The 19,979-nt window shown below is 38.3% G+C and overlaps 1 protein-coding gene and 1 long non-coding RNA gene across 4 annotated transcripts; one reads left to right on the forward strand and one right to left on the reverse strand.

Annotated features, from left to right (window-relative positions):
• Positions 1 to 1,938: 1,938 nt before the first annotated feature.
• On the reverse strand, positions 1,939 to 14,350 carry LOC106539138 (uncharacterized). 2 transcript variants are annotated; one of them, XR_015695921.1, is made up of 5 exons: positions 14,223 to 14,350; positions 11,233 to 11,290; positions 11,042 to 11,132; positions 4,687 to 4,927; positions 1,939 to 2,299 (listed from the first exon to the last, which is right to left on the reverse strand). It is a non-coding gene; the product is annotated as an uncharacterized LOC106539138 (long non-coding RNA). The 2 variants fall into 2 exon arrangements; XR_001312781.2 differs by lacking the exons at positions 1,939 to 2,299; positions 4,687 to 4,927 and having other exon boundaries at positions 10,993 to 11,132; positions 11,233 to 11,370.
• On the forward strand, positions 4,774 to 16,081 carry MON1A (MON1 vesicular trafficking associated A). 2 transcript variants are annotated; one of them, XR_015695920.1, is made up of 6 exons: positions 4,774 to 4,908; positions 8,838 to 8,978; positions 10,867 to 11,334; positions 12,158 to 12,923; positions 14,343 to 14,459; positions 15,225 to 15,246. XR_015695920.1 is itself a non-coding variant. In XM_014053838.2 (6 exons), the coding sequence occupies exons 2-6, from the start codon at positions 8,858 to 8,860 to the stop codon at positions 15,989 to 15,991; spliced, it is 1,644 nt and encodes a 547-aa protein (XP_013909313.2). In that variant the 5' UTR covers positions 4,774 to 4,908; positions 8,838 to 8,857; the 3' UTR covers positions 15,992 to 16,081. The 2 variants fall into 2 exon arrangements, 1 of the variants encoding a protein (XP_013909313.2); XM_014053838.2 differs by lacking the exon at positions 14,343 to 14,459 and adding an exon at positions 15,851 to 16,081 and having other exon boundaries at positions 15,225 to 15,372.
• The last annotated feature ends 3,898 nt before the right edge of the window (positions 16,082 to 19,979 follow it).

The raw sequence follows: 19,979 nt of genomic DNA on the forward strand, positions 1-19,979 counted from the left end.
AAACCATCACATTTCCGCCGCACCTTGTTTTTTTAAATATCTCTTACAATAATCATATTTGCAATTTGTTTGGTTTTTATTTAGCATGTTATGCACATTTAACTATGTTGTTATTCTAATGGGCAGGTGTAAACCCAGTCACTGTGCCTTTTTCAACAAACCATTTAAATATGTCTTATTTTATAACTAGTAGTGTTTTATATATTTAATTTGTTTTTAAAATGGTTTTGCATCCTTTTTTAAAAACTTTGATTAGGATGCACCCAAATTGTCTGAAAGATAAATTAACCATAAATGTTTTAAATGAAATAAATAAATAAATATTGCAATCTCTGTGTGTGAGCATTCCTAAGGACAGAAATATGATTTAAGCAATGTTTACTGAAATAGGTTATTTTGTAATTAAAACAAAATTTAGATTTACTTAAGGGCAACACGTCATAAGGATAGGCTAAGGCTATCATATCTTACTAGAATATGGAATAACAGAGTTGGAAGGGACCTTGGAGGTCTTCTAGTCCAACCCCATACCAAAGCAGGGGGCGTTATACCATTCCTGACAAATAGCTGTCTAAACTCTTCTTAAAAACTTGCAGTTATGGAAACCTACAGTGTCTAAAGGCAAGCAATTCCACGGGTTAATTATTCTCACTGTCAGGAAATTTATCCTTAGTTATGCGTTGCAGTTCTCTTTGATAAGTTTCCATCGATTACATCTTATTCTGCACTCAGGTGCTTTGGAGAATAGGTTGCCCCCCCCACCCCTATTTGTGACAGCCTTGTATATTGGAGGACTGCTATTATGTATCCCCTCCAGTCCTTTTCTTTGTTGGATTAGACATACCCAGTTCTGCAACCATTTAATCAAATATTTTCGTCTCAGACCCATAATCATCTTTGTTGCTCTTCTCTACACTCTATTTAGTCTCAACATATATTTTTTTTGTATCATGGTGGCCAAAACTGAACATAGTATCCCAAGTGTGGGCTTACCAAAGCAGTGTATAGCAGTACTAATACTTCATGTGATCTTGATATTATTTCTCTGTTGAATCAGCCTGGGACTGCATTGGGTTTTTTGGCAGCTGCAGCACAGTGCTGGCTCATGCTTAAAAAGTTGCCCACTAGGACTCCTAGATTCCTCTCACAATTACCACTATCAGCCAGGTGCCACCTATTCTATACCTGTAGATTTGATTTTTCTTGCCTAAATCTAAATGTAAAACCTTTCCTTTCTCATCACTGAATTGCATTTTGTTGAATAGGAGCCAATGTTCAAATCTGTCAAGAACTTTCTGAATCTTGAGCCTATCTTCTAAAGAGTTAGCTATTCCCCCTAGCTTGGTGCCATCTGCAAATTTGATGAATTCCTTCTATCCATCACCTAAATTGTTTATGAAGATATTGAGGCGTACAGGGCCTAAGGCAGAGCCTTGGAGTACCCCACTGCATACTTGTCTCTATATAGATGTAGTTCCATTAAGACTACATATTGACTGCAGTTTGTCAGCCAGTTACAAATCCATCTGATCATAATCCTGTCTATCCCACATTTTTCTATCTTACCAAGAAGTACCATATTTTTCAGAATATAAGACGTACCAGAGTATAAGACGCACCAAGGTTTTGAAGAGGCAATTTTTTAAAAAAAAGGTTTTGCACTTTGCAAACCTCCCAAAAATGGCCCATTTTTTGGGAAAACATTTTTTGTCAAAAAAATGGGGCATTAAGAAGCTTATAGACTACTCCTGGGGGCTGGGGGGGGGCAAAATTGAGCAAAAGATGGCTCATTTTTTGCTTATTTCTGCACTTCCCAGCCTCCAGAAGCTCTCTGAAAGACTCTTACAAGCTATGCACGGCTGTTTTGGTAAAGGGGTGGGGTTTCAGGAGGAAAAAAAATGCTTCTATTCAGTGTATAAGATACACCCAGATTTTCAGCCTCTGTTTTGAGGGGAAAAGGTACGTCTTATACTCCGAAAAATATTGTAGGTTGTGGTCTACTTAATGCCTTACTGAAATCCAAATATACTATGTCTACAGCATTTAGTAATTTTAGCAATAATATTTGTTTGGTGTGGACTATTTTTGACTCTTGAATTTTAGTAATAGTTTTGTTTGCTTTCAGATAATAGATCCATTGTTTATGTTTTCCAAGATCTTTTCAGGCATTGATGTCAGACTGATTGCTCTATTGTTTTGTGGGAAATAATCCATTTTTTTTTCCTTTTTGAAGATAGGAAGCACATGGAACCAGGAACCAGGAGAAGAATCCAAGAGCATATGCTTCATGAATACATCACTAGAAAGAAAAGCAGAAGGATATGAATTATGATTAGCAGTCAATTTGTTGTGGGGAAAATAGGATCATTAGATATGTAATTGTTCTGACCTAGGCTTCCCCCAAAAGCACAAAGCAGATTCCTGGTCCCGACAAAAACTCTTTTATTAAACAAATGTGAATTCCTCTCATTCACATTCAGCAAAGGCCTGGTAAACAGTCTTTCAAAGGTGAATTTATGACCACAGACCTTATCTAGTGTTTTGTCCTTACGTGTACGACTGACAGCCAGCAACAGCCAAGCCGTGTCTGATTGGCTAAGGCACGGCTGGCTAAGCGCGGGCTGTCAGACCCGCGCCTATAGGCCGCCCTGCTTGACAGCTTATTATAAATAGCTGTCAAGCAGGGCGAGGTGCGGGAATTGCCTTCTACTATTCTGTGTTTACTCTCTGTTTGAATAAACTGTTAGAGTTACCTCAGAAGCCTCCTGCCTCGTTATTCCTCAGTCCACTTCACTGGCAACGAGGATGGGATCTTCAGGCCCTGACTAAACAGCCTAGAACAGAGAACAGAGAACAGCAGAAGGCAATTCCCGCACCTCGCCCTGCTTGATAGCTATTTATACTTCACATTCCTGAAACAAATGAATGAACAAATTGTTTCCTGCAAAAGCCCACTCCCCTTTTGCTCCCCTTTTACTTCCTATGCGAGGGGCCATTCACCATTCAACTGTGGCTTTACTCCCAAGTCGACCCTGATTTCTTAGCTGTTCTTTTCTTCTGGCAGCTCTGCGCATGTGCACACTGGAACAGGCTCCAGCTGTTCCTCTGCCTCATTGTTGTCTGGCTCCAAAGGCAGTTGAGAACTGCCAGACGGCCTTAGCCCCATCTCTGCCTCCGACACAGAGCCCTCGTCTGGGCTTTCCCCAGCCTCCAGGACTGGCCCATGTTCCTCCCCAACCTCCTTACTGTCTGACTCTGCTGTCAGCTCTGCTGGCAGCTGGCAGGCCACAGGAGTTATGTGTAAAAGATGAGTTATATGTAAAAAAAGTCATAATAAAAATATTATAGTATATCATATGAAATAATATTCTTTTGACATAATTTTGGGAGGAGATAAGTTTTATCACTGAACAAAGAGTTAAATGCTGCCCAAAGTTAGAGTCACTTATTTATGGGACCAAAACTCAAGCTGAAAATAAGGAACTCATTTTCTACTCAAGTTTAGCAGCTAACCTAATAATTGCCCAACATTGGAAAACTTTAGATAACTCAGCAATTGAGGTGTGAATTAATATGATCTTTTCAACTGCCACATTAGAAAACATTATAAAGTTAAAATAATGAAACACCAAAGAAAGGGGCCACAATTCTATTAAATTTGGGCAGACTTTATATTTTACCTTAATTGTAACCAACCCACTTTTGACAATATCTTAGCTAGAGAATAAACACAAATGTTTATATTACTTGTGTCTCTATAAAATTGATTTTTTCAATTTTATGTACTTTTATTCTCTGTACAGCCTATATTTATGTCAGTTGACATTTGCTAACTACAGTTCATTCTAATGTGCCTTGAGGAAAGCATTATTTTCAAATTGAAACTCATTAACTGATTATTTTCTTGTTTGAATAAGCCATATAACCAATACCATAAGCAATTACTGTTCAAACCCATAAATATACAGATAATATCTAGTGACACAGACTTGGTATGAGAAAATTCACAAAAGGCTTGCTTTATCCTAGGATGTTTTAAAATACTGAAATAATATCCTTTGCCATGTAGCAAACCAAGTAGGATATAGAACGAAACAAAAATAGAGCATGGGCATTTTTAAATTCAGCTGCTTAATTGTAATAAAGGATGATGATTGTCTTATGTTCCCTTTTAAAGTGACACAGAAGATCACAATTATATTTCTTTTAACTGGTGCGAGGCTTTCTAATAATTCCTCTTTAGTATCTAAAGAATATCTTCTTTGGAAGCAACCCCAGAAAAAATCTCTTTAAGAAAATGTGCATGTGGTGCTCAAAACATCAAAATAAAAAGTGGTTTTAGATTTTTAACTTGCCTTTGCCTATAACATGGGGATAAAGATCCTGACCTCTCTGTGTTACTTTAAAATTAGAAATTATATATTTATCGCATGTTTAATACCATATCAATTTTTATTATATTTTCAAGATTACCGAAGAGATCAATAAGTTCTGAATAGTCTAAATCTAACGTTTCAAATGTTGGTAGATGTGGATCATTTTTACTTCTTCATTAGAAGCGAAACTCACTTTTGTCTGTCAAAAACCAAACTACAGAATTGTGGACTACAACCCCCAAGATGCACTGGGATCTGTGGCATTGAGAAAGTGACCTTTGAAAAAGGAGAAGTAGGTAGTGCACAGTACTTTCCTGGCTGGAGCTGGAGAAGATAGAATCAGCTGGCGAGATTGAAAGGCATGCTCTGGACTCCAATGGCAGAATTTCCTAAGGATCTCTGCTGACTGAACTCCTCCTCCACTTCCCCGGGAGCTTTACGTCCTTCCCCTTCTGCTCAGATTTCATCCACAATCGGAGAAGCAGACTTTCACTGACGTTTTCTCTGTCGACAGCTTGTTCCTGTCAAAACTGTAAGTATCCTTTATATTCCTGAAATGAAAGTGTAAACAGGAAGAAATATACAGAATTTAGGCCTGTTGATAGTTGTCTTCAGTTTTGCAAATATTCTCAGCACTGTCCTAGCAACTGAAACTTAGCTGTTGTGGCAGATGACAATGAAATGCAGCTTAACTGAATTTCATGCAAATCCATCTCTTATGAGATCTGAGCCATTTGCCAGAGTCTGAAAATTAAACAGGTTTGAGTTATTATTGATGTAGATTTTTCTCGAAGGGTGATAGCTACGATAACAAATGGTGGAAGGAAAGTGAAGAGAGTTGGCATCAATACACATGTCCAAACTCTTTATTAATTTGAACTCACAGTATCATTTAGGAGCGAGAAATTATACAAAAACACAAAATAATTTATGTAAGAGAAATCTGCAATTTAGTTGTCTATGTTCAAATAATCTAAATTACCAAACAACTGACTGGTTTTCAGGATCCTTTTTCATTTCCAGACATATAATAATATTATTTTGAAATATTTATAGAATAACATTTAATTGGCACCTGCCCCCCTCTCCAAATTTAACTCAGTAACCAGCTTTGGTATAAAGTGCAAACTGAGGGTGAAAGAAGAATTTGCACCAGTTCATATTCTTAGGGATACATGGATGCCTGTTCGTGTTTAACAGAAAGAATTGAATTTCTTTCAGGTACAGAACCAAGAATGGTAGCAGAGTCTAATTGGGGACTCCAACTCAATTGGGGGAAAAAATCTGTAATTCAGGGAATTTTTTTTTTCAGCTACTATATCTGGGTCGCCAAAATTTAAACAAGTACTACCTGGTAGCAAAATTAGAATTATCTACATCGCCTTGCTACCATTTAGTGCTTGTCCAGTGTTTTGCTGGGCAAGTGCCCAGTGCTTTGCTGCCCTGATATGGCTGCCTTAATTCTTTCTCATTTGTGAACTCAAATGACATTTCAGAAGAAGTTCAAAACCAGTTTAAATAGAGCTCCAGATTTGGTCTTGTAAATGAATTTTATTTCTGTTCTTCATATGACAGTCTTTACAAGTCCATGGAACTAACTCCCTACAAAGAACTGTGTAGGAGCTATTTACCTGGTACTCCAGTTCTATAAAGATGCCCTGGCATCAAGAATATAAATGGGTTAACTGTGAACCCTCAAAAGCAAATACACACTAGAAGTCAAGAGGGAAGCAAAAATCTGAACCATGAGGGTAGGAATGAAGTCCAGGCTAGCTCCTGGACTTCATTCCTTAGTAATTAGCAATTTCTAGATAAGGCACCAGTTGACCTTGAGAAAATGAAAAAGGAGCTTTACTAACGACAATTTTTTGAATTACAGAGGGCTAGAGATAAATAAGAACTATAACGATATCCAGGAAGAAGTCAACCCTGAAATTAAAATAGATCCTCTGAAATGAAGGGAAATTAATTATAAATACATATACAAATTTGTGCAATGCCCAGCTTCCCTACTGATTTAAGATTGCCAGCTAGAATTGAAACCAATCCCAGAGACGCTCCACTTGATAAATATGTTCAACTGATATCCTTGTATATGTGTTTACAGATTTTTGTGTTTCTATGTTTGTATGTGTGTCAGTTTGCGTGTGTGATGTTCAAAAAATGTGGTATTAAAATTAGTTGTAATAATAACTACTTAGGAAGAATTGCCAGTAAATTGGTATCTCTTTTACCAAATGAGATTAATTACCAAATTATGGTCACCGTGTTTTCTTGGAAAAAATAAAGGAGAAACCTGAAAAGGAAAGGGGGCAAATCTAAAAGAAGTTCATAAGGATTTAAAATTTATTTACTTCTCACATTTAAATGACAGCATTCTCACAAAAAGCGACTTTGAATGGCATACTACAACCAATAGCAATAGCAACATTATTGCTAAAAACAATCATTATAAAAATGACAACAAAGTCATCATTAGAATAAAAAAACTGTAAAAAATAAATTATACAAACCACACAGAGAAAGTAAAAGATCTGAAAGACAATTTTCTGAAATAAAGGATTGTCCCATTTATAATAAAGGATGAATAAATACTGTAGCGCATATCAACTACTGTCTCTCGGCCATAGAAAACACACAAGGACATGCATATATATTTCCCTTTCCCAAACACAGCAACAAAGAAAAGAACAAACAGTTATAGAGAAGGTGTGAAGGAAAGAGGTAATTGGGAAAAAATGGAAGAACAAAAATGAATTTAAAAAGATGAGGTCAGGAAAAGAAGTAGCTGGACAGAAAAGGAGAGAAAAGGAATGAAAATCCGTTGAGGTATTATAAAAAGGATTAAATTTTCCTAGAAAACAGTTCTTAACAAATGCTAATCTTCAAAAGTATCCAAGCTTATTAACAATAATAGCTATAATAATCTTTACCTCATTTGGGAGGGGAAAAAGTTCTTCTTATCGGTTGGTTGAGTAGAGTACAGTATTAGGAAACAGATGCTTGCAATTGAGAAACAGCTCTGCCAAATTAGTCATGTGCTACACACAAGAGATGTTATCTGTGGCCCACAAATAGTTTTATTATTATACTGTAACTCCCTTCCATAGGCCATTCCGGCTAGAACTAATATGGATAAAACTCTAAAATAGGTCAGGAGAATCAGGTTGCTTAACGTTTCTACATAAGAATTCAAAAATATTTCAGAATTCAAAAATATTTCAGAATATTTCAAAAATATTTCAATTAGACCCCGAACAAACACAGCACTCTCTGTTAAAGCTGGCACATTTTTTTTCAGGCTACTATGCTAGTCCCCACATATGAGTGCTTTAATTAATTTTCTTGAAGCAATGGTGAACAATTCTACAAAAGGTGTCAATGCAATGTGCATCTGCTGTAAAAAGAGGCCAACAGCAAGTTAGGAATAATAAGAAATGGCATTGAAAGTAGAGGTGTCAATAATGTAATGATCACATTATAACATAATATAAATCTATGGTGTGACCATTGGTGGAAAATTGTGTGCAGTTCCGGTTGCTGCACCTCAAAAAAGATATAGTGGAGCTAGAGAAGATTTAGAGGAGACCAATTAAGATGACCAAAAGACTGAAGCAATTTCCCTATCTTTCAGCAAATGGCAGAAAGGTCCTGTGTTTCTTCTAAATCCAAAGCATTTCTTCCAAACTTTTGTTGGAGTATGTGTAACAATATTGTTTAGATCAATATCTTACAATACATCTGATCATCTCAACCAATCATGTTGACTATCTCACCAGAATTAATCACTCGGGTTTTTGAAAATGTGTTGGATTCAGGGACTTGCTTAGTTAAGTTTATAAAATGTTGTTAAGGGACTTTTCATCATTACTTTCTAATGGTCAGAAGGAGGAAAAAGGAAGGACATTTTATCTGAAAATCATTGGGCTGCTCATTTTGTTCCTGGATATTGTGCCAAACTTCTCAAACTTGGAGCAGAAGGCATTAAAGAAGACATTAAAGAAGTTGTTGGTTATATTCATATAGCTTATTGAAATGCAAATTCAGACAGACACATTTTAACCTGGAACATTATGCAAATATGGCTCTTACATTTAGTTTATAAACCTTATATTTACTTCAGTGTCTGATGTAAAATCAAGCAACTGGGATAGGCAGTTCAGTTAACATGGGAAAACGTTCTGTGCAACCAGACTGTTTCATAGATCTGTTTTATATTCCTTATCCTGAAAAGGTTAATTATACTAATGTGTTTCTGCCCTGGCAGTGCCCTTCTATAGTTAGTATGCTAGAATGAAACTCAAATGTACTTGATTATTAATTCAAGCTGGAAAGCTCTAAATTTTAAGGACTATTATGAGCTTCCCAGAATTACATGAGATAGGCAGACCCATAAGTCCTGTAAATAAATAAATAAATCAGGAAAATAAAAGTTAGTAGGTTTGGTTTGTTTGCTTGCAGAACTCCACTAGTTTCTAATAATGGCTGCGGATGTTTATAAGAAGAAGGATGTGCCGAATGGGTCCTTGGCACCAACTGATGGACAGCAGTTCGAGAGGTCAGAGAGTCCAACCCCAGGATTGACCCAGGGAACAGAACCAGGTGAGTCACAATAAACACATAATGTGTATTTTATGTGGAAGAATGTTATTATTGCACACAACACACATATACAATCATTATTTTGGGGGGTGGGAGATAAATAGACCTATGCCAAGCTAAGAAAAGAAATAAGAATTAATGAGCCAAAGAAATTAAGGAATGAGATAAAGAAACGGTAATGTAAGTAAATCTAGTTGAAGCTAAAACCATACACTATACTTCAGCATACCTTTCTATTGCCACACACCATTGTTGTTTCTAACATGCCAATTCACTGCTTCATACATTGTCTTTGATTTTTTAAGATCTTCCTTTCTGATAATCTCATCAACTCCATTTAGCAACTTAATTTTCTTAATTTTTTCTCTCCTGTTAATCCTTTCACTCTTTTTATATGATATATTCAGAGAGTATGGATATGCATTATAATCAATTCTATTTTAGATGATAGTAAGACCTTCTTCCTCTTTTTCTGATATTTTTAATGAATATTTTTTTTTGGTGAGAGGAAAGAACTTCTATACAGTGGTAGTTTATTAAGAAGAACAGCCAGAAACAAGCAATTATTATTGCCTATAAAATCCAGTCAAGTGACCTATTTTCCACGAGAACTATTCCTAAATAAAAACCTGCATAGAGAGCACCGTAACCAGAACAATGTGTAGAAATATTAAATGTAGCACATAGTCACACTAAAATTAAAAATGCCAAAACAATAATTTAAATGCCTAGGAAAGTAATAGGTTTACCTGGGTCAACATTATAATAATAAAGATATCTAGTGAATTTCTCAGAAGATGGTGGGTTTTTTGCAAATTAGAAAAAAAAAGTCTTTGCTACCTGGTCTGCCTTACTGGAGAAGCTGCTTTAGATAGCCTGATCTCAAGCTGTTTAAGTTTAAACTTTTGAACATTTTGTATTGGGCCCAAAAATAGGTAGACAGCCAATGCAGATGGCAACGTTATAAACGTATGATTAGATCAACTCTAAAAATCCACTAAATTGCTACCCAAAATCCTAGTCTCAAGATTATATGAAAAAGTATGGTCACTTTCCTAGGTTTTATTAGGAAGAATAATAGTAACATTTCCAAGCAGAAATATCAACAATTATGCAAAGGGGGGGGGGGGGGACGGGACTGCAAAACAAAAATATCTTCATGGCACTGGGGGGGGGGGGGAGGAATCACCCAGAATAATACATGAAGAGATAATCTTGATTTCAGACTCTGAGAATAATTAATCCCAAACCATATATTTTCATAGAATGAAAACCACTGTTTCTGCTTAAAGGCCCATATTCCTATGAATCTATGACTCTATACTCTGAGATTCTTAACTTGATTTCAGATTATTATTGGGAACTTAATGCTCAGTTTTTCTTTGACTGCTTTAAAATACTTAATACATCCAGCCTTCTTTGACTAATATATTAAATGTACCTAAAGAATATGCATGCCCTACTTAAGGAAGAAAGACAGACAATGAATTTCAAGTTCCTGGATAAGAATTAAAAACTTTTGAACTCAGGTATTGCAGTTATCACATTCAAATATGAAAATTAAAAGATTTTCCTGCTCTACATTGTTTTCAAAGGAAGAACACCCATTATGGTTTAAGGGTGGTATGAAATATTCATTAAAATATATGTAATCTTCTAACTTTTAATATTTAAATGTAACCCCTTGTTTTTCAGTTAACACAAAGCACAAAAATAGAAATTTTAGCATTTAGTTTAAAGAAAAGTCATGATTTCTTTACCATCTTATGTAGGGTGATGCATTGAGGAGGTTTGCAAGTCATTTTGTTCTGATGCCTTTTTCAGAGCTTAAACTGTTGCCTAGTTCTGTTCTGAAAAACTGACCACTTATCCTGGTATTGTTTATCAGGGGCAGGCCAAGAGGGAGCCATATTTGTTCACACTAGGTCATATGAGGACCTAACCGGTACAGACAATACAGAATCGGCAGCCAAGAGCCCAGACAAGAGGGAAGAGTTTCAAGGTGACGAGCTCAAGATGGAAGAGATCAGCAAGGATTTCAGTGAACTAAGCACACAACTCACTGGTATAGCACTGGACCTGGAAGAAGAGATAAGGCAGAACAGTGAGGGCAATTTGGAACTCTCGCCACAAGGTTCACGTCGCGATTCAGTCCTATCAGGGAAAGAAGAAGAAGATATAACCATGGAGGCCTGGCGCATACATCAGAAGCATATCTTTGTTCTAAGTGAGGCAGGCAAGCCCGTATACTCACGGTATGGATGTGAAGAGGTTTTGTCTACTACCATGGGAGTAATGATGGCTTTGGTCTCCTTTGTAGAAGCAGAGAAGAATGCCATCAGATCAATTCATGCAGGTACTCATTCACACCCTTCCTCCCAACAAAGTAGGGCTGTTAGAAATTAGAATATGGTATGAGAGAAAGACAAAAGAAATGAGACTGCAGAGTCTTCTGCAGAGCTATCAGGATGACATAGTTCTGATTTTTACACAAAACAATTCAAAATGCTTCTGTAAGTTATCTATTTATTAAATTTACTCACCGCCCACATGTTATGTGACTCTAGGCGGCTTGCAACCCAATAAAACAATATTATAAAAGGTTAAAACAGTAGGACAATAAATACATTAAAATTAACAAAGTAATTTAAGATGGGTGTGGGGAATTTGGTTGAACTTAACAAGTTTAATAATTTGATAATATGCTATTTCATCTTTAGTTTCGCATCAGGTAAGGCCTAGATTAACAAAATAGAATGTTTTCTGTAAAGAGAAGATCCAAAGTCAATTTATAATAAAATCAAAATCAATGTTCAGACAGAAGAACATGATTAGATTGCTAAGACGGATGCTAGTGTCCAGCCTATAGGTGGAAGAGAATTAATCAAAACTTCTTAAGTAAGAACTTTCAAAACCTAAGAATAATTTTAATTAATTCTCGTTATTTCTCACAGAAGTATTAAACCTATAGTTTGTGCCATTTTAGATTGCAGGTAGAGATTAATAACACATCCCTTGCATGCAAAGACCAATCATTATCAGAAAATGGCAATTCCCAAGAGTAACCCTTACTGAAGTAAAAAACTATTGTCAAAAAGGGCCTTAGGGTTACCACTGTGGCTCAAAATATTGACACACTTTCTCTCATTCTCTCCCTCTCCATTTTGACTCTTTGCCAGATGGATACAAGGTGGTCTTTGTGCGCAAGAGTCCCCTGGTGCTTGTTGCAGTGGCTCAGACTCGACAGTCAGAGCAAGAAATTGCTCAGGAACTCCTTTATATCTATTACCAGATAGTCAGTCTTTTGACATTGACCCAGCTTAACCGGATATTCCAACAGATGCAGAACTATGATCTAAGGAGACTATTAGCAGGCTCTGAGCGTATAACTGACAATTTGGTAGACCTGATGGCTAGAGACCCCAGTTTTCTCATGGGGGCGGCACGTTGCCTGCCTATGGCGGCCGGAGTCAGGGATGTGGTGAGTGCTTGCCTTCAACAAGCCAAAGCTAAAAGCCTGGTATTTGCCATCTTATTGTCAAAAAACCAATTGGTATCACTTGTCAGGAAAAGGGACCAATTCCTTCATCCAATTGATCTCCATTTACTCTTTAATCTCATTAGCTCATCCTCCTCATTTAGAGAAGGAGAAGGTTGGACTCCAATATGCCTTCCCAAGTTCAATTCCAATGGTTTCTTCCATGCTCACATTTCTTATTTGGAACCAAACGTTGACTTGTGCCTTGTCCTGATTTCTACCGATCGTGAGGACTTCTTTACTGTATCTCACTGCAAGCAAAAGTTCCAAGAACGCCTAAAGAAGCGTGGTGTTTTTCATGCTCTCTTGGAAGCAGTGCGTACGCCTTTCTACAGTGTTTCCCAGGTGGGAATTCCAGACCTTCGACATTTCATCTACAAATCTAAGAGTTCAGGACTTTTTACCAGGTGAGAGTCCATCCTGGGCAACATCCATCTTCCATCTTCTCTCTAATACTCTGTAAGGATAGATGGGATTGATTTAATTTGCGTTGATGGGTTCAATTTAGTCTGTATTGGATAGTCTATTTCAGGAGGATGGCATCTATATTTAGCCTTGGGTCATCAAGCTCCTACTGAATTAACAAAAGAGATTAAATTACAAATTGATGTGCACAATATCTCTCCAGGAAACAAAAATCAACTCCGTCTTTTGAGTTATAGGTATTTGAACAATCCTGCTAATAATTCATTGATGTTTTATGCTGGCCAGATTTCAAAATCTTATGACCATCAAATCATGGATACTTTATAGCTACTTCAGAGAATAGCAGTGAAAAGTTAACATGGGTGGCAGGGGTGGGTTCCTGTACCAGTTGGTACCGGTTCACTGTGCACATGGGTTCCACCACAAAACCGCGCTTGACTAAACCGCGTCCGACTAAACCGCGTCACTGAAGTCATCAAAAGGACGACAACAGCGTGGAGACAGAAGCACGCTGTAAACCCTAAACCTAAAATTAACCCCTAAACCTAACCCCCCTAAACCTAATCCTAAACCTAACCCTTAACCTAACCCTAAACCTAATCCTAACCCTTAACCTTACCCTAAACCTAACCCTAACCCTTAACCTAACCCTAACCCTTAACCTAACCCTAAACCTAACCCTAACCCTTAACCTAACCCTAACCCTAACCCTTAACCTAACCCTAAACCTAACCCTAAACCTAACCCTTACCTTAAGTTGAATCGGCTTGCTTTCAAAGCGCTATTTAAAGCGCCCTTCTTTCTCTGCGCTGACTGTTGTCGCCCTGTTGATGACGTCAGTGACGCGGTTTAATCGGGCGCGGTTTAGTCGAGCGCGGTTTTGACGGGTCACGGTGCGCATGCTTTGCTCTACTTGCCACATGTTGCTCATGCATGTGCAGTAGACTAAAAATTGTTCTGCGCATGCACAAAAACATGCTGGCAACGGCAGAAGAGACCTGAGTACTGGTTTGAGGGTGTGGCCAGCCTGGGTGGCTGCCAGTTCTGCGACCCAGGCCTCAGTTCCACTACTGAACCTGGCCAAACGGGGAGCAACCCACCTCTGATGGGTAGTCAGATGGTACTACAAATGAGAAAGACAATGTCATTGCATAATCCTTTGGAAAAGCATCACCCAAGGACCTAGTTTTGCCATAGAGTTTGTTGTCTAGTTGAATAGTCTAATCACACTTTCATGAGACATTTTATATCCTCAAGAGCCCAATCCAAATTACACTTACAAATTAATTGTCAGGAGATAGGTAAGTACTGTGGATGCACTTTGAAAATATTGTTTGTAGAATCCTTTTTCTGAGCTGACACGGGAGATAATTATCAAATCTGTCCTTCCGGTCTAGCAGTCTCTTCTGGGATGGAAAAAAAAAAGAGTTACAGACAGAAAAGAGTACACTCTAGTTCCACCTATGGACCACCTGTATACAAATATCTATATCCAATTTATGCAAAGAAGTCTCCAGGTTTGTTCGGTCACAGGCTATACTTTACCTTTGTTGTGCTGAGGCTCACACAAGAAGTTAATAAGACCTGGAGAAAGAACCAGGCAAGATCAGGGAGAATTTAATTTCTTTCTACGACATCAAAACAACAATTTGGGTACACAAAAAATGCACACAAGTTCAAAATCTTTATTATACAACAAATATCTTGATGCAAGTTACAATGTGTTATTTTTTTATTTTTTTCCCTTGCCCATATTAACCTTGACTTTGAATGGAAAAGGTCAAATAACTTTAATGCTAGATGATGACATCAGTATCCTAAATTATAACTAATATTGATAGACTATCTTCTTTTTTTTTCCTTATTTCCAATACAAGTACTCTTAAGGTATATAAATAACAGGATGTCAAGAATTTGTCATTATAGCATATAAATACAATCGTACTGACATTTTAAAAAAAAATTAAAACTTTTAGACAGATTCTGTACCTTAGGCTTTGGGAGACATAAGTGACCCTAGAATTACTAAGTCTAAACAAGGTCCTGATCACAATTCTCAACAGTATCTGATATTAATAAGATTTCAGCTCTAATATTTAAAGATTCTGTTTTAATGGTAGCTGATTCCAAAATTGGGAGTAGGGAACATTATGCAGTAAAATCACTGGCTGTAAACTCTGGCGAAATGAGAAATTTTCTGTCTTAGGCAAAAAAAAACTTGGTTATTTAATTTACCTTTATGACAAAAAGCATTATTCAATGAAAGTGTTTTTTTTTTCCAGCCCAGAGATTGAAGCTCCCTACATCACTGAGGAAGAAAAGGAAAGACTCCTGGAATTGTATCAGTACTTGCATAGCCGAGCTCACAATTCCGCCCGTCCCCTCAATAACATCTATTATACTGGATCCAATGAAAATCTCCTGGCCTGGGTAAAAATTTATTTCATTACTGCAGCTTCTAGAAAAAATGTAAAAGCAGGACCTAGTCCCAGATAACTTTATTGCCTGGGAGAAATATGAGTGTATTAGTACAACTGAAACCTCTCACACTTCTTCACTTAGAGCAAATGGCCCAATGAAACATGGCAACAATGATCTGCATGCAATGAAAACAATAGAGGCAATTTGCTTTACATGTCAACAGTAACACGAGAGTCCCAAAGGTGCTTTTTCAAGAGGCAACTGGACTTTCTGGTTTTTCTTTGAAGACGTTTCGCTTCTCATCCAAGAAGCTTCTTCAGCTTCTTTAACATCTTCAGAGAAAAACCAGACAGACCAGCTGCCTCTTGAAAAAGCACCTTTGGGACAGCCATGACCCGGATGACTGAGAATCTCCATAGACAAGTAACGTGACAATAAGTGCTTTGCTCTGATTGCATATTGTGATAGAAATGTAAACTTTTTCCAGGTGACCGGTGCTTTTGAACTCTATGTGTGCTTCACCCCTCTGGGTACCAAAGCAGCAGCTGTCAGTGCTGTCAACAAGCTGATGAAGTGGATCCGTAAGGAGGAGGACCGGCTTTTTATATTGTCGTCCCAGACTTACTGACTGTTGTGATCTGGGCTGCCTGCCTTGTTCTGAACACTCCAAAACTACTTCCTGTGTCTGGTGGGAGTAGACATAATCAGTTTCTCATCCCCCCCCCCCTCTCTCTCTCCCTCCCTCCCTCCCTCCCTCCCTCCCTCCCCCCCCTCTCTCTCTCTCCCTCTCTGGGAGACATTTCCTCCCCACAGTAGATATGTGCATGGGGAAGGAGTTCTCTGGATAAAAGAGCTTCTGACTGACATGGTGCACACAGATATCAGAAGAGTCCAACATTTCAGGGTTAGTTTCAGATATTGTATCTAGAACTGGAACACAGACCACCTGCCCTCTTGTAAGTATTACTTGAATCTTGAATTACAATTTCCTCCTTATTTTGAGGCTGTATTAAACAAATCTTCTTTCCCACAGCTGATTTTCTCTGCTGACTTTTTGAACATAGTGCCACAGGTATTAAGTTTTCCCATCTGTCTTAATCTTAACTAATTGCGGGAAGGTAGGTTGGTGGCTTAGCAGGTTCCTTCTCAAAGGATTTTCCATATAAAGGACTGAACAAATGCACAGAAGGTGTGGCAAATATGTAGATAGTGAGGGATGAGGCAAGCATACCAATATTCCTTCCTCATCTTTTTTCTCTACAACAGACGTGTCAAACACGCAGCCCGCAGGCTGAATCCAGCCCACAGTAGGCCTAGAATTGTCCTGTGGGACCGTCCCAGAGATAGTAAGGGACTGGCCTGTGCCATCATGGTCTCAGCCCACCCCACACACACCCACCCAGTCGGCCACGATGACCAGGCCACGCCCACCCTGGCCCCCCAATGACAAACAAAATCCTGATATGGCCTACAATGGATTGAGTTTGACACCCCTACCCTACAAAAATCCCATGAGGTGAGTTGGACTAGGAGAGATGGCTCAAAGTCACTGAGCCAGTTTTTCCATGCCTAAAGTAGGACTCGAACTCCCAGTCTCTGGTTTCTAGGCCAACAAGTTAACCACTATACCAAACTGGCCCCTTTTTTCTATATTTAGTTGCACACTGTAAGGTGTAACTGAGGCATGAAATCCTCTTACCTTTGCTACTGGGTCAGAACTAGAAGTGTGCATGTGCGCACGGCCCTTCTGTGCATGCGCAGAGCATCTATGATGACGTGTGGGTGGGTGGGTGGGCAGAGCCTCCCGCCACTATTGGTTCGCCCGAACCAGGGTAAATCAGCAGAATACCACCTCTGGTGCAAATAAACTGTAACATTAAATGAAACAGATTCAGTGAAATTGTTCATGTTCAGTGATGGTGTCATGGATATCTTTCTAGCCCATTCTTGGATCTATGGTTTCTTCTGGAAAGGGTTATTATGTGTGATTCAGGGGGGAAATGTTTTTAACAGATACCTCTAAAAAAAAATCAGCACACAATTGCCACAAGATGGCAGCAGAAAACCATTTATTCTTTGGAAGTTTTAAGTTTTAAGTTTTGAAATTCCAAGATAACAGGATCCCCCATTATGAACACCTCAATTATCCAGTAGGAATTATTTCCCATATACTTTACATGATACTTAAATATTGAATGTATTATGTAGTATTTCGGTTAAGCAAAGTATGCCATTTGAATTTTCTTACTGCCACAACCAAGTCACATTTCTCAATCACACTGTTTTAGTAATGTTTGCTATATTACTAATGAGAATATTTGTAGCTCAGGGTTGAACTTGATGCTCTCTGAGTTTTCTTGTTTTCTTGCAGACATTGCACTACCTAAACTAGGTAACATCATTATCATCACTAGCACTGATGATTTTATCTAGTTTGGGTAATGAAACACCTGCAAAAATTTAAGCAAGCTCAGACAGCACCAAGGATTGACTCTTTGCTTCCTATATCACTTGTTCATTTAATGTTATGAATACTTATTGCATCAAATGTCCCAATGCTTGGTTTATTCTAGCAAAGTCAACCTTATTTTAGGGCAGTTTACAAATACTTCACTTTTTGTTTGTTGGCTCTTTGTTTCTGGTTCATGTTTTGAATTCCTTTTTTTAAAAGAAAAACTGTACATTTAAAGACAATTTGCTGTGCATAAGACAATGATTAACTATGTTAGCAGCTAGTATGCTAATAAGGCAGTAATTTGAGTTAAAGTGGCTGTCTAACAAAACAAATTTTAGTTTTAAGAAAATGGGAAGAAAATCCTGTCCCTGAACTCAGATTTTCAGATATCAAACAGCAGGTTCACAAACCCTGCTAAGCCATACTGTGATTTGTCTGTTTTTAACTTAGCATGGTAAGCAAACCTTGTCGATGAAGTGACAAAGCTATGATTTATGCCAACATAGTATATTTAATAAAACACAGTTAAACCCTGGTGGAAGAACATTTTGTTCTCTTCTGAAATTGAGAAACCTTACATGGGAACAGAGAGGTAGCATAATAAGTGTAGTTTGATCCTGGGGCTGCCTGTGGCAGAAAAAATGTAATATGTCAACCTCATCACAATGCCAATTAGAGAACACACCTCTGGCCTTCCACCCCACTGAACAACAAAACATCACATTTCAGTCTTACAGAGGCCATGTGGTTCATTTATGACTCAGTGTGTTGGGGGGGAAAAAATCAGAAATTGGGGAAATAATGTGCCAACACTGCCTCTGCTACTTTTGAGTTCTTAGTGGTGAAGAAATTAATCACTTCACCATACAATGATATCTAAGGCATGAACTCCCGGCACCTGCTTCATAATCTCCAAACCAGTAAAGAATTATGCTTTCCATGAAGGTTTATCATCCACAGGTTTATGCTGGGCAATTGTCTATACATCTTCATCATGCAAAGGACATAGTAATGGGAGGTTTCCTTGCCTGAAGTTTCAGTTCCACCTAACAGTACACACCACTGTTTCCTTCTCTTAGCATGCATGACTCACTGGTTACTCCATGCACTACATTTTTTTTTCCTTTCCCATAATATTATCCACTGTCTGACCTTATTGGTCTTTGAAATGATGGGTCAACAACAGTTCACCCTATAGATCCGTGGATGGCAGCAAAGAATTTTGTGCGGTGACACCTAGTGGTCAACCAGAGCAGTGCAGCCACCAGAGAAGTTATATTGAAGAACTGGAGGCTGGGAAAGGAGCTCAGTGTGGGAGCTGAAAACTAGTTTAAAACATTGTTTGAAGAGAGTTCCCTGCCTGGAAGGCTGCAGAAGTTCTATAAGAGTCAAATCCTTTCATTTTCACTTTCAATTACAGGTAGTTCTCATTTAGCGAAAGCCTCGTTTAGCCACCACAGTGCCATGGTGGTGGAAAAATAACTTTGCAACCTCACATAGGCAACCTTCACAAGTCTGGAAAGCAAAGGAAAGTTGAAGTCCAATCATAAGTACAGTCGCAGTTTCACTTAGCAATTTTGTTGTTTATGACCAAGTTGCAGGTCCCAGTTGTGTAACAAACGAATATTACCTGCCTGTGCATCAACTCAGGGTCAGGCTACTCGATTTCAAGACTTTCCATCTTCTAGGCCAACTAATCCATCAATCTTTTTAAAAAAGAAAATGCCGCATAAATTGGGGTTCTGGTCTCCGCACAGCTCAGAGATTGGAGATGGGGGAGGCAGAAAAACAGGTCATGTCCAGTATGGAAGAGAATGGTCCAACAACTGAAACTACAGTTTTTCTAACACAGATCATATCTCTTTAGGGCATCTTTCCCCAGACACGTCAGTGCAATTGCCTTCTGAATCCTCATCTCGGAGGCAGGATAGGATGAGAGTATGACTTTCATAGCAGAGTACCTAAAGCTGGCTTTTGACTGTTTCTGCTGTGAGCGGACAATGGAATTAACAGATTAACAGAGTTGGAAGGGACCTTGTAGGTTGGGGGTATCAAATTTGATTTCTTTCAGGGCCACATCTAGGTTGTGTTTGACTGCGGGGGGGGGGGGGGCGTGTCCAGCTTGACCTCACTCATGTTGGGGGCACCTGTGGTTGTGCCA

The sequence above is a fragment of the Thamnophis sirtalis genome, unplaced genomic scaffold, assembly GCF_051295495.1.
Source record: "Thamnophis sirtalis isolate CommonGarterSnake01/CBP01778 unplaced genomic scaffold, rThaSir2_p1.2 scaffold_3, whole genome shotgun sequence".
NCBI lineage: Eukaryota > Metazoa > Chordata > Lepidosauria > Squamata > Natricidae > Thamnophis > Thamnophis sirtalis.